The 15,442-nt window shown below is 39.2% G+C and overlaps 1 protein-coding gene across 2 annotated transcripts in view; it reads left to right on the top strand.

The window, feature by feature from the left end:
- fgf14 (fibroblast growth factor 14) overlaps nt 1-11,963 on the top strand; it is a 101,791-nt gene extending 89,828 nt beyond the window's left edge. For both annotated transcript variants that reach the window (XM_053328485.1, XM_053328484.1), the window contains exons 4-5: nt 9,860-10,058; nt 11,821-11,963. In XM_053328485.1, the coding sequence (XP_053184460.1) occupies nt 9,860-10,058; nt 11,821-11,963 (342 nt within the window). The remainder of the gene's footprint in view (nt 1-9,859; nt 10,059-11,820) is intronic.
- The last annotated feature ends 3,479 nt before the right edge of the window (nt 11,964-15,442 follow it).

The following is a 15,442-nucleotide window of genomic DNA, read 5'->3' as shown; positions in this document are numbered from 1 at the left end:
GCACACTAAGTCAGGGCATACACACATGCAGTTGTGGTCTCCCATAATAATACTGTTTATAAGACAAAATATAATGTGCTGATTATCCAGAGTGAAGGGTTTATGGAGTTGTGCATTAAAAGATAAGGCTGGCGATTTTCTATATTTTTCTTATTGTCAACCAATCTCATGTGGAGACCCAGAACGAGAAGGAGCTCACCCTACTTAGAAGTATTTTGTGTGTGTGTGTGTGTGTGTGTGTGTGTGTGTGTGTGTGTGTGTGTATCCAAAGCCTGATGTATCTGTTATCTGTCCAGACATTATTAAAAACACTTCAATGAGCCTCACCGGTGCACTAGATGACATGTTTCTTTGTTAGGAAGATTTCAAGTATGACAGCTTGTGTAGAAGCCGTTCCAAAGGGTAGTAACACTGATCACTTGTGGCTTCAATGCACACACACACAAACACACAATACTTGTAAGTTGGATGAACACACTGTTGGTTTGGTTCTGCACAAGATTTTTTTTGACATTAAGGAAAAATAGTTAATTACAAGTCATCATGTATACTTCAAATTTATGCTGACTGGTTTTCAGCGCATGCTGTAATAGATTTTAATATTTTTTAAGAGTTTTTCCTCACTGACTTTTTGTGCTTGTGTTAGCTTAAATGCAGCTTGATTTGAAAAGTCTTCATAGCATTGCCTCCAGAAAAGAATATAACATTGACGATGGAGTACACGTCTCTATCCAGTTTCAAAATCCCAGTAGAAGACATTACACAAAAATGAATGACTAATGAATGACTAGAGCAGCAGACTACATTTCTTAAACACACCAGCATGGTTCTCAAAATGATACATCAGAATACTTGATTTGTAGTAAATGTGCTAAAACCTTCAAAACCAATGAAATATTCGAAGGTTTCAGATGAGGTTACATGGTGGATGAATTCTGAAGAGGCCTTCCAAAACACCAAATGTTTGCATAATTTAAAGTTACCTTCTGTGTTGGAGCGCTGCAGCAGCACGTCCCGAATTTGCTAAGTTGTTTGTTGTCCTGAGATAAACATTTTGTATGATGATGTAGCCCTGGGATACCAGTTTACCAGTCAGGTGTGTAATACATTGGAAATGACAGTATATTCATTTCTAAAACTGTAATTAGATAATCCAGATGTAATTCAGCTACAGATCTTTCAGCTATTCTAAGGCTACAGTGATTTAACCAATTTAACATTATTGGTACGAATACCCAATAGTCACATAGATAATTTTAATCATTTTTTGATTTTCTTTATTCCATGACAGAAGGGAAATCATAATCTGTTCATAATTCATCAATCATAATCCCAATCCCTGCCATATTTACCATTACCATTTATCCTTCAACCAGACAAGAGATTTATTTGGAGTTATAGTGCTAAAACGCTGCTGCAAGTAAAGTTCTGCTCTTGCTTATATGAGCACAATAGGCAGAGTGCTTTAACTATAAAAATAGCTATGAAAGAATTATTTCATTGATGAGGAGAGGACAACGTTCCTGGGCCATCAGATGATCCTGTGATGAGATACAAGGTTATATTTGAAAGCAGGGACCATTTACAACCCTTCAGTGAAAAGGCTAGAGCCACTGAGAGGTTGATATTTATGGTTTTCAGCATCTCACAACTACAGGATAGATTGAGATTAAATTGGATATATCTAGTGCCATCATCAGTATCAACATTTTAAGTTTGCCAATACTTTTGCTTATGGTCTGCTATACTTTGTGTTGTTTTCTTTTGATCAACAACTACTTGAGCCCCTCACCTGTAATAAATTGTTCAGATAAACTGCAACAGTGCTAACAAAAGCAACAGTGAAAGCTGTGTGAGCTCCAAAACAGCAGCAGCAGCAGCATCAATAACATCGACAACAAAAGGGATGAGAGTTTCTCCTTCCTCAGATGCTGCAATTTATTTATACAGTAAATATGAACACTCACTCCATATGAGGGCTCAGATGAGTTTAATGTTTTAAGTGCAAAGTAGCACAAGTTAGAGTCACCGACAAGAAAATCTACAAGGAGAGGACATAGACTTCCTTTTTAAAAGAAAACTGGGACACTGTTCCTGAGGGTGTAAACAACACAAACAGAGCAGAGACAGAGACGCACACACACACACACACACACACACACACACACATACACATGCACAGAAAGAGAGAGGGAGAAAATAAATAACTCTATACCTGCAGACACCTCTTGCATTTTTATTTCAGTATTCATACACACATTTTGCATTTTGCACTATTGGCTTGCCTGAGTAGAGATGGCTAACCAGTCTAGCAAAAAATTTGGCTGCCTTGACACCAATCTGGCATCAATTTACTGATCAACAGCAGCAGAAGGACAAACACACACACACACACATGATACAGACACACTGAGAAGTACTTGAAGCCCTGCTGATTTAGGCGTGGGTGCTTTCGCTTTGTTTGTGTGTTTGATCACCAACCGGCTCTCTTTTTATTTATAATGAGCAAAACATTTTTCCCTTGCAGACTTCACTGTGGTATTCAATGAGTTATTTCTAAGTTTTAAGACTTTTAACAGTTTGGAGGCCAGGCTTTTGGCAGTGTGTGGTTGTCTCTGATGACCACAGTGAACCTTGAGTGTAATGTCTGTATCATACATATCAACATTTGAACATTAGCTAGTTGCCAAAAATCCTATTTGAAACTACAGTGAATCATCTCTTATTTGGTCAGAAGTAACCGTCACATAAAAGGGTTTTTATCATTTATCACATTTTTAAAAATCTGGATCCTTACTTAAATCTTTATGTGACATTGCATGCCACAGATTCATCTCTCCCTCTGAGAATAGCAACACTTCTTTGCAAAAGCATGTGGAGTGCGTGCATGCGTGTGTGTATGTGTGTGTACAATGAGCCAGGGGAGCTCTTTGGGGTCAGTGTTAAAGGGTGTCTGCCTTCAGGGAAACTTTTATTGAACACTTAAGTGCTTCTAGTGGCCAAACCCCTTAAAGGTGTCAGAGCCTTTTGTCATCCTTTCAGAAAAAAGAAATACAGTGTAGTGAATAGACCCTTTAATGCTCACTCGGTTTCAAAAAGGAAGTATTACAACATGTTAAGATGACTGAATGTAAATGATCTGTTAGGAATGGTTTTCATATGTCACTCAGTAAATTGGCATTAAGGGTTTTGAGTGCAGACTGATAATTACATGGCTGCAAAGGTTTCTATCTGTCTGCTTTAATGAATGAAGGCATATCTACAGAGTACAAAGGTATAACAATAGTTTTATTAAAAATACCATCTTTTGTTACATTTGAGTTTTCTGAGTCAACATTTTGGTCCAGACTGAAATATGTCAAATATTAGATGCATTGACATGTTGTACACACATTCATGGTCTCCAGAGGTGAGAATCCTACTGACTTTAGTAATCCTCTGATTTTTCCTCTAGCACCACACTATACACATTAATACCAAACTATAAAAAAATGTAAAAGTAAAAATCATGCATGAAAAGTATACTTTGGAGCTAATTGTAATTTGTTTATATAATATGTATAATGCTGGATTCTTTAATCTATTACAATGCATCATATTTCATTTGTTCATCATATATTTTGCATGTAAACAGCAAACTAACCAGTAACCAGCTGACAGACACATAGAAGTAGAAATTAGTAGATTAGTAAAAACAATTACAGTAGATAGTACACAGTTGCATAAAATGGAAATATTGATGGGAAAACCATTCAATCATAACTTTACTTTAAGAATGACAGCGTGCACATATGGGTGCTGTGTGCAGACCCATAGAGCTGTGAAGACAAAGAGCAAAGTCAAGAAATATTCCTTTGACGTTGTGACTTTGAGGCTCAGACAGGAAGTAGCCTTGATCCTTCTGTCCTCTGCTCTTTATTCTGACTTGAATCTGTATACTCTCTTTCTCTTTCTAAATATATATATATATATATGTATATACTCAAATGCGTCACTGTCATGCTGAATAGCCTTTGAGTAAGTGTCTGATAGGAAGTGGCCTTTCAGTTATTGTCATGTACTGAACCTGTGATTACTTTCACATGTATTTCATTTTTTTCTGTTATAATCTGTCCATATTATGAACATAAATGCTTCCAGTTATATAATGTGTATCAAATCATTACAGAAAAAAAACTGTACTGTACATCTGTGTACACAATTCATCCAGCTGTTTACCGGTGACTCTCCTCATTCGGCCCCCGTCTCCTCTTCCTCCTCTGGGTTTGATAATCAGACAGGTCTGCCAAAGCCCCCACTGTCTGCACACAGTAACGACGTGACTCTTATACATATGAGAGTGTCTTAGCATTGTGAATGCAGCTCAGCTTTCTGGGGGTTGACCTTTTTCCATGAATTAATAGGTTTTATGCCGGCAGCATTAATAAACAATTTCTTCGTTTTCACAGTGGGGTAGTGAACAGTCACTCCGCATATTACTGTGCACCCCCCCCCCCCTCCTGTATTAGCCTCCTCTCACCTACTTTTAGGCGATCATGCTCGGCGATCACGACATGTTTTGTGAATTTTCCAAAGCATGTTTGTTTTAGGCTGAGTCTGTTTGTGCTCTTGTCTTTTAATGTCTACTCATTCTTTTCCAGGGTGTTTTATTTTAAACTCCCACTCTCTCCATCTGTCCATATTTGAATCTTTTTAATCTGTTATTATTTTTGTAGAAACTGTATTCCTCCCTATATTTCCCCCTTCCCCTCAACCACTCAGCCTTCTCTCTTTAAGTCTAATCTGTTTTTTTTTTCTTTTTCTTTTTTTTTTTTTTGCAAGTGCTCTTCATCTCGCGTTTTCTGTCTTTCCCTGTCTTTTTGCCTTGGTGACTGGGTGCTGATAATGCGCGGCTGAGCCCTCACACTGTCTGTGGCCAAGGTCAATTATGGCCTACCCATTCAGAGCATAGCCAATCACAGTCCAGGGAGCCACTGATGTGGAGCGCCAGGCGGGGAGATCGCACAGGGAAGAAAATCAACCATTTGGTGCCTCAAAAATGATTTGATTTGCCACTGGTGTGAAAGTGTGTGCTGTGTCCCGGGCTCCTTCTCCCTTTTTCTCCTTCAATGTCACCCATCTTTTTTTTTTCAAATATTAGTCTGATGTTGACTAGAATTACACAGCAAATAACTCACAATGTGAAGGTCATACTGTCACACATTTTTTCTCTGATTTGACTTTAAATGATCACAAATGCATATTGATACAACATAAGTTAAATAACTATCAGGTAATTTCATCATGATGTATTTAATTATATTAAGATATATTTTTTTTAACTATTTGATCCATAAGAATACAAATATAGGAGAGAAAAAAACTGAATTGGCACGTGGATGTTACTAGATTAATACTCTGTGTTGAGAAGGTTACAGCACATTAGCATACAGCAGTGGATTTTGCTTCCATCCAGTTTGTCTTGTTTTGTATGTACATTGATACGAAGGGGATGCCCGGTACCTTACAACAGCACTGTATTGTCCTGGAGCCCATCTGTGTTGCCATGGAAACCTAATTTGCATGTTCTGGGCTCCAAGAAGAGAAAGAAAAAACAACTAAAAACGATGCAGACAGGGGAAAAGTTTGTCAAGAAAGCACAATCAGGGCAGTGCTTGTTTCATCTTAATTACATTTACAAGCTGATAATCAGAGTGAGACTATCACTGCTGTATTTGCCATTCAATTGATAGCAAAAGGGTAATGAGGAGATTCATTTAAAACTTTATTTAGTGGTTCATTATGCTCCACGTGGCCAAAAGTGTGTAGACAGCTCAGTTTTCACCAATCTATAATCTTTTTGCGTACTTTGGTGTAAGAGTGTTTCACATCATTTTCTTAAACTTAACCAGCAATCACTTTTTTGGCCATTTGGGGGGAGCGGTGCAAGCTGTAAACAAATCATTGATATATTATCACCTTATTATGTTGTTATGGCAAATGTAACCAATATATACACATCTTGGAGATATTGAGTATTTTTATGATTAATCTGGAGGCCAGCGGGAGTGGACCAAAACCGAAACAATAAAGTTAGGGGCTTATAAAAAAGGCTAAAAAGCTTGCTACAGCTGAGGGCAACTGTGAGGACTGTGGTTTTGACATTCTGAGTGACCCCTTTCACATTACATGCAGTCATTTGATTGTTGTGTAAAAGTATTGATTGGTGCAGCTTTAATGCTAATAATAGTACAGTATATATGTGGGGCAACAGTTTGGGGAAGGCCCTGTCTTGTTTCAACATGACACTGTTGCACAATCACAGTTCAATAAGATGTACAACAATAATATAAGGCAGTCATATTTGGCAGTCCACTTGCTTTATAGTCAAATAAATGATTGTCTAAGATTAGCAACAATTTCTGTGTGAAGAATTATTGACTGCATACAATGAGCTATGAGGAAAGGGAAGACTCTTTCACACAGAGGAAGAATGAGATAACAGCATTAAGCTTGTTATTGACGTTTGACATACTTAAAATGCAACAAACATCACAGCTTAAGTCAGCTGCCTTGACTGCTCTGATCTTCAAGTCAAACTGATTATGGTGAATGACAGGGCCACATTTTTTTGTTGAGCATCAAACATCATTCCATAAACAAACCACCTCCACTTGCTCTGCCTCGGTAAACAAAGACAGACTTTTTGTGCATCTACGTGAAGGCATTTGATTAGCCACTATTATGGCCTTGGCACCAGCTTGTCTGATTACTTAAACTCCAGGCTGTTTTGTAGGTGCCGCATACGTAATCAGTGCTTGGCTAAACCTGGACCGGCATGGAAATGATCTGTCTAATTACAGCAGCCAACCAATCTGCAGTGTAGCTCACCTGACGAAAAGAAAGTAGAATTAATTACCTAATTGAAGCAGCTCAGGGAACCATGAAGGTAAAAGTGTTTGCCTTCTAATCGGCTCAGCAACAGGGCTTCAGCATGTGCAGAACATGTTTAAGCATTCTTTCAGAGGACAAAGTTTATTTGGTTTAACAAATGAAGCGGCACAATGAAGACATTTGTTCCCTGTTGTTGGCTAGAGATTATCCAAGTGAGTGCATTTTAAATATAAATCACAGTCCTTTCTTGAGTAAGGCCTCTTTTGTATATTGCGGGAATCTATTAAGTTGAATTTGCAGTGGAGAGTGTGTAATATATTCTATTCTGTCACCTGTCTGTCCTGTCCTGGCAGACAGGACACAGTCCTCTCTTTGCGACAACTTGGACATAATAAGCAGCCATTTGATAAACTGTGGCTTGCCGCCGACACAATAAATCCCAATGTGCATGACAAGATGAATAACAGTGGGGTCGGGCCTGGGCATCGTCCAGAGGGAATGTTTATTTATTTGATATTAAACCTGCCAGAGAGAGCTTCGTGCTTGGGGTTTTATCTTATAAGGCTGAATTTTTATTGCTTCAGCCTGCAATGTGTCTGTCTATCAATGGATTGCTATGCTCAGCAAGGTCTGGTATAGAGGCAGCATTAATAGTTATGATCCTAATCCCTGCATTTGCCACTAGAATAACCTAAAGTTAACTCCCTTGTGTAACGTAATTGCTGGCCAGACAGACCAAAGTCCGAATGTAGGATTTCCTGACACATATCTCGCATAACGGATCACAACTCTGACCTCTCAATGCCTGCACTGACAGCTGTGATTGCGTATCTCTGTAATTGCAGCACCTCCTACCCATTTTTTTTTTTTTTTTTGACATCTCAGTTGGTGCTGATGTCGTGCATCATGCGTTTTTGTGCCTTCTGCTTAGAAATACCCATGAGTCGTCAATCAAGGGTAGAGAGGACACTCAAAATGTAACCTAGTGCTTCTTGGGATCATTATGGTCATCCCAAGTGTCCCTCCGCTCCTTCCTGCTCAGCTCTGCTTTCAGCTGAATACTGTCTGGAGGATAAGCTCTGACAGGAGTAATTTACCAAAGGGCTAATTACACCATAATCATGGCATGGTGTGTCCTGTGTTCTAAACTGAACATTTAGTCCATGAATAATATACTGTGATTTACAAAGAGAGAGCTTCACCATAGTAACTATAAAAGGAAAGGCTGATGATAAATGGAAATATTGCTAAGAGCTGGAGAAGAAAAGAGTTATTGAGTGTTAAAATGATGAGATGTTTTTGTTTTTGCCATATTGGTGGCAGGGCTCTTGAGATATTGGTCGGTCAGTTCACCTTTTTGGTGCAGCCTGAGATATATTAACTACTGGGTGGATCGCTGTGAAAGTTCGTACAGATATTTATGGCTCCCAGAGGATGAATCCTACACCCCATTTACACCTGGCAATAAAATACAATCAGTATCTGGATGTGTTATCTGGGTAAGGGAAATATGTTAATGCAGGTTGTAAATGCACTCAGAATACATTGTGATTGGAATACGATTGGATAGGCCAGACCATATTTGGAGGTGGTCAGGCTTGCATTGTGATTGGATCTCAATTGGTGTGAATGCGATCTGTGCAGCGTGACCACATTCATTAGGGAAAAAATCATCCCAGAGAGTTGAAAGGTCACCAAGATTCATCTCTTCCTGCCAACTAAAGCAAACCCGGCAAAAGCTACAAATTTCTGTTGACAAGTCCACCAGCCACGTCTAGCTAATTTGCATACTGAGATCTGACATTGCGGGTAAAACTGAGAAAAGGAGAATTCATTTTAACCACACCTGTAACTGCAAAGATCCCTATATATGGTAAATATGATGAAATATATCACTAGTTACAAACAAAACCATCCTACTCATCTCCATTTTGATTAATTCTAGCAAAGAAATCAAACTGCTACTTATCTTAGGTCCTTCAAGAATCTCCTGAAGGATCATAGACCCTGACATTGGAAACCACTGATACAGGGTATATCCATTTCCTTTGTAAACTACCAGTAGTTCTATGAGCCGGCTCACTGTGGATTGCTCACAACAGATGTGGTGAAACTCCATTGTGATGAGTGCGCTTTGATTAATACACCACGATGAATGCCTTTATTTTTAGCCTGGCAGGGCGGACAATGTGGAAACGCTTTTTATTACCCTTCTGGTTGGAGATGAATGGGCAACAGCAGAGAGAGATGTGGTGCCTCGGCATTCATTCGTCATTGCCAGATTGAGGTGTGGATGGAGGATAGAGGAGTCACTTGATTAGCTCTATCATTATTCATATAAAGTTCAGAAGGCAGTCATAGACACATTGCTAATAGAAGGATCCCCTTTGGGTTTTACCAATTTAAAAAATGAAAATCCTAGCATAAGCCAGGAGTGTCTGGTTGGACTTCTGTGGGAAATAAGTGCTGATTTTTTTTCCAGTGTTGAGGTGTGAGGGTCAGTGCCTAACAATATATACTTTCTGCTGGGAACATGAGCTAATTGACTAAACGAGTGCTCTTACATCTGATGTCAAGGTGAAGGCCAAGGAGAGAATGAGAGTTGCATTTCATCAGAGCAGGTCATTAGGCTCGACTTGAATCAGACATGATTAGAGCGAAATAGACTCTGCAGCACTCATCCTTTTCATGACAGGTAGAAGTATGAAGTCCATTTCACCTGGCGAGGCAGTTTCTATGTCTGCCATAACATTATTCTATATATTGTGAGTGTAAAATAAAGATGGCATTTGTCTTGGTGACCTCTGTATTAGTTCAAATATAAATAATTAATTTGACATCTATTTTATTCTTACACAATATGAAGCATGAATGATTAACTTGTGTCCATATATATATATATATACATGTAACAGGCTGTGTAGTGTTTTTTATTAACAATACCTTGTCCTCTCAATCTGTCTGGTCTGTGTGTTTGTCTTTACAGGAACTCTTTACAGCAGAGTGCAAGTTCAAAGAGTCGGTGTTTGAGAACTACTATGTGATCTACTCGTCCATGTTGTACAGACAACAGGAGTCGGGGAGAGCTTGGTTCCTCGGGCTCAATAAAGAAGGCCAAGCCATGAAGGGGAACCGAGTGAAAAAAACAAAACCAGCTGCTCACTTCCTGCCCAAGCCATTAGAAGGTACGCAACAAACACTCAAATCAGATCTAATAACATTTTTCAGACTGCACTATTGTAAGAATTTAGTTCTAACATGGCAGGCATAGCTAATTCTTTTTTGAATAATTCATAATTCATCATTTTTCTTCTTGCCAAAACCAACAATGAATTGATCTCACTGTCAATTATTGTTTCTTGTACCCAAAGCTTGATACATTCTTCTGTGCCTTTGACCTCCATTGTTGTCCAAAAGCTATTAGAAAACACATCAGTGAGCCAGAGGGTTGAACTGGGTGACGTGTTCCTTCACCATTATAAACATGGGCACTGTATTGTGCCATCTTTCTGCCATAAATACTCACTGGACCATCAAATGTAGATTAATTCACCACAGAAAATAGTCCCTAGTAAATGCACTATGTACTCCTGTTTGAGTAATATTTGTGAAAAACTATAGTGCCCAGCTGTTTTAGAAATGTATTTAGCCTTTTTTAAACATGAAAGTATTAATGTATTAACTATTCATATTTAATGATACCATGAGAAACCAATGGGCTTAGGTTTGAATGTCAAAGGGAAGTTGGGCACTAACACAGTTTTGAAATGTGTTGACAATAATAAGAACAAAGATTATTGCCAGAGTCACCCAAGTCACAAAATAAAAATTTCTTAGTTTCAATTTCATGTGTTGATGTTATGAGGTGTACACCTCTTAAAGTTGTATATCAATCATATTGTGGTGGCAAAGGTCTCAAGATGGAGATCTCACATTTTGGGCAAACAAAACTAAGGGTTTCTGCAGGGTCAGTTTAAACAAGCAGTAAGTGATTTTTTTAATGACTCAAAGTTTGGGTGAGCAGTTCAGTTGGGAATAAACTAAAATACAAGAAAATTGCAATATAAAAACACATTTTTTAAGCATAAACACTTATTTTCTGTTTTGTTCTCAGAGAGACTCGAGGGGCATAATCAGCAGCTAATTTGCATTTCTTCTACATTTTCTCTACACATACTATTGCCTGAAGCAGTCTTTGAGCTGTTAATATTGCAAAAGACCCTACTATTGTACAGTCTTCCTGTTACTGTAAATTAGTGTGATCATTATCTAAGCTATGGGTTGGAAACATTCATATATCTGGATATTTGGGGTTGCAAATGAGTAAAAAGCATGACTACACCTATTACATGATAAGACAGATGTACACCCTAAGTAATGGTAGCACTATGTTAATTGAGTTTGACATATTATTGTATTTGTGTGCTAAGTCATTATTTTTGAGCTTTTAGCATACAATGTAGGAGGCAAGACAGCTTTGTAAGTGCAGTATGAAACGTTGATAGCCCAGCAGATGCCACCATCACTCTCGTCAGCCACCACCAGCCTGATTGCTTCCTATTATTTAAACATGGAATCAAGTTGAAGTGTCCTGTCAAGACAGTAATACAGCTGTAGTGTAATGGCTGTAAAGTGGGGGATAATGAAACACTTTGTGCTGTTTGTCGAAAAGCCTGTGCTGAGATTCACAATCAACCCTGAAGGGAAAAGAGGGATGGAAGTATGAAGCCTGTGGTTGAAAGATGTATCAGCTAACCCTAACCCTAACCCTTCCACCTGTAGGTTGCAGGATGTCTTCAGTGCAGGTTTTAAGGGATTATTATCTGCATTCAAACTTTTGAAAAAGGAATTTAGACAGGTGAACAGAAAAAGTATATGGAAAAAGTTCCTGCTAACATTTTGTTCACTTGTCTCTCTGCTTTATTCCCTTGTTTTCTGCTCCTACAGTCGCCATGTACAGAGAGCCATCGTTGCATGATGTTGGAGAGACAGTAACCAAGGCGGCAGTACCTCCCAGTAAAAGCACAAGTGAGCCGGCGGTGATGAACGGAGGTAAACCTGTCAGCAAGCCCGACAAGCCCACCACATAGCCACACCTGACCAGTGCCCAGTGTGTGTGTGTATGTGTGTGTGTGTGGAGGGGGGAACGTGACGGAGGCAGGGCTTTTCCCCACAAGACTCCCAACCCTTTTTCTTCTGTGGATCAGATCCAAGCAAACCTCCCTCCCTTTCTTCTCTTGCTCGTCCTCCTCTTTCTCCGCCTTGTCCTCCCTTTCTCCAGCGGTCTCAACATGGGTGGATGGATTCTGAGGCGGCTGAGTTTCTCCAGCACAGGGGGGGAAGAGGACCTCTGATCATGGAATGCCTTTAGATTCCTCTGAAACTGTGAGAATTCATGTGAATAACGCGTGTTTCACAACCACCACACTCTCGTGGTACTTTGCTTGCTGACAGTTCATCCAAGAACCCCTGCCCCCTCCCCCCCACCACCTCTATAATGCCCTGTTGCAGAAGAGTCTGTGTACCTTCAGATCTATTTTCTATACCACAGTTCACCAGCTATGTTCTGGGATAGAGACTGTATAGATAGAGTAAATATTTGGACTGTTGTCCTCTATTTTTTACGAGTATGTTCCCCTCTCCCTCTCTTTCTATCTCTAGTCACACACTTTTCTCTTTGTCAAGTAACCTAGAAAAGATAAAAACATTTTGCAAGGGAGTTGTGTGATTTTCTAAGAAACACATTCACACAGATGTGGCAAAAACAAACATATATGAAAAAAAAATTCAAATTTTCATCTTGCCTACAACATGCACACACACAAACAGACACACAAAGTTTGTGGGGGAAATCAGAGATGTTGCTTTTTACGGCCGACAAAAACACACTGGAGGCTGGCAGATAGCTCCTGCAATCACAGTTGATGAAGTGCTAATTACCGCCACTGCAATCAATGCGAGGAGCTCCCTACACACATACAAACACACTCACACGCACGCACACATACACACACACACACACACACATTTATAAACAGATGTGCGTGTGGGTGGGAAAGCGCTGTAAGGAATGGTGTATACATATCACTATCTAAGTCCCACCAGCGGTTCAGTCCGCCTTCTCTGGTAAATAGAAACCTGAAGTCTATTTTTCTTTAATCTTATTTCAGAGCGTGGGCTCTAGGAATATCTCTAGGCCTTGTAGGCCTCTGTCCCTTACTCGCTGACTTCTTTGGACTACGAGGCAAGGCTTGTGGCTTTGACCCAGATGGTCTATAACTGCAGCACTGGCAGCCATCTTACGGCAGCGTCTACTTAAAGCCAGAAAACAACATGGCTGAAAACCAGTAGGCGACCTTTATACTGGCTGCATCCCTATTTGGTTCAGCAAACTAAAGCATGGGCAAGGTTAATATTGTGTTCTCTCTTCTTGCAGCAGTTATACAAGAGATGGCTTATATTGTAACATTTTCACTGTATAAAACTTAGGGAAAATGACTATTAAAAATCATAACTTTTTAAATGACTAGATATTATGATTATGATTATGATTAATATTATGATTATTATTATGAGAGGATTTGTCTCCTAGCTCAGCATGCAGAGTCCAGTACTGATCATCTTGGCCTATCACGTGCCTGTTTGGACCTTGATTCCCGGCATGCAAAAACAGGTTCCCAGTCCCCACTGGGCCAAAGGTGCCTCACCCACCCGATACATCCATGTAGAGGACACGTAGCATTATCCATCAGAAAGTCACACTCAGATCTATTCATTCTGAAATGACCAAAGTCTTTTTTTCATCCCAGAAGAACTGAATCTTCAAAAGAAAAAAGATAAGAAAAACAAATCTGATTTTCTCTCTCTGATTAAATCCATCCAAGCTTTCACTGTGATAGCATTTGTTCTCTCTGAAAGAATCAACTCTGCTCAGACCTTTGCGTGACCCCCCCACCCCCACTCCCCCAAAGGTCTTGACTTGATGTCATTTTGGAAAAAGTTCGTATACCTTGAATTAATCACATGCATGTATTTTCTATAAAGAAAACGGTGTATAGGAAACGTTCTTCACTCTGTGTAAGCTGAAGAACACTGAAGCTCAGTTTTTGGGAGTTGAATGGGCATGTTGTAGGCTACGGCACACTCATAGCTAACTCTGAAGGTAACCCATTGCACTTTTCTGTTCGCATTTTCATCATGACTGTTAGCAGTTTTATCAAAGCTCTATCTGATCTGACCAATCAATTTATAGCATTTGTCTTGCTTCAATGATTTTTCCTAATAGTTTTGTTAGATAAGATTTAGAATATTAAGTAGATTGTTGCTGCTGTATGCTGCTAAAATTGCAACTATATTAAGAAATTGATTTGGTAAATATAATTTTCTGACTTTATTGGGATTACACATGACCATTATTTAAACACATTAGTTAGACTTCAATATTTTGTCTGTACAAAGCTGTTTATGCTCTAACAAAAATGGCGTACTATACACATAGGAGCTGGAAACCACTGTAGTTGTATTTGGGGCTGATGTTCTGTCCCCATTACAGCCAATCACCCTCCACTCTTACAAACTCTACATGCTGGGCTGGCTGCTGCTCCAGCCCTGCAGTCCAGTTAACTGGCTCCTCCGAGGCTGACTTTATTTTTGTAAATGACCAGTGTGTAAATGTACATCTCTGTTTGGATCTCTGTAGCCACCGTTTTTTTTTTTTTTTTTTTTGGTTTTGTTTATTTCGTTTGTCCGTTCTTCTAATTTCTCTTGTATACGGGTCGTGTGTGATGTCGTCTCCTGATCCCGACAGCTGTCACTTTTTTGCTTTGCCCCCCCCCCCCTTCCCCTTGTTACAGGATTATCTATCAGACTTAGTTTCTTTGTTACCTGTGCTTCTTGTTTTCAACCTTTTATTTGTACGTTGTCCCATCTGTTGCATGGGGAGAGGATGGCATTGATGAACTGCATGTAGTAGGCTATGTCTATCAAGAACTGTTGGTATGTACCGCTAATTTTACATACATATATGCAACAAGTTTGTCTACACTATACAGTTTGTGTTTGTTGTATACACATATACAACATATTGAATAAAATATTTATATAAAGGTGTACTGTAATGTCAGTAACATACTTAATGCAATATAGTGTGCAGTATATTATTGCACCTGTCATTTTGATAGGACAAAGAAAACAGAGGGGTTGGCTAGTTTAAGCATGAAAAAGGCCAAAGTAGAATTTACATTAAATTTTCTTTGTGACTTCTTATCGGTCCTCTTTTCAAGTGGTGACTGAGCTCTTGTGTCAATGCAGCTCTCATCCCCTGATGCCACCTTTTGAAGTGACATGGACATCCAGCATGCCACGATTGAACTATGTATGCCCTCTCTTTGTTTCCTCCACTTACAATTTAACCTTATCACTAGTATGAGTTGAGCAGGAAAATGTCCATCATGTACCTATAGTACAGTGTGGGTTTTATGGCAGGTAGTTTGGTTTGATTTCTGGTGGAAAAGAATAGGCACTATTGAAACGATTTATTTTCAAAAAATATATATACTGTATACCATTG

This window comes from Scomber japonicus, chromosome 11, assembly GCF_027409825.1.
Source record: "Scomber japonicus isolate fScoJap1 chromosome 11, fScoJap1.pri, whole genome shotgun sequence".
Taxonomy (NCBI): Eukaryota; Metazoa; Chordata; class Actinopteri; order Scombriformes; family Scombridae; genus Scomber; species Scomber japonicus.
This window is presented reverse-complemented; position numbering and strand designations above follow the sequence as displayed.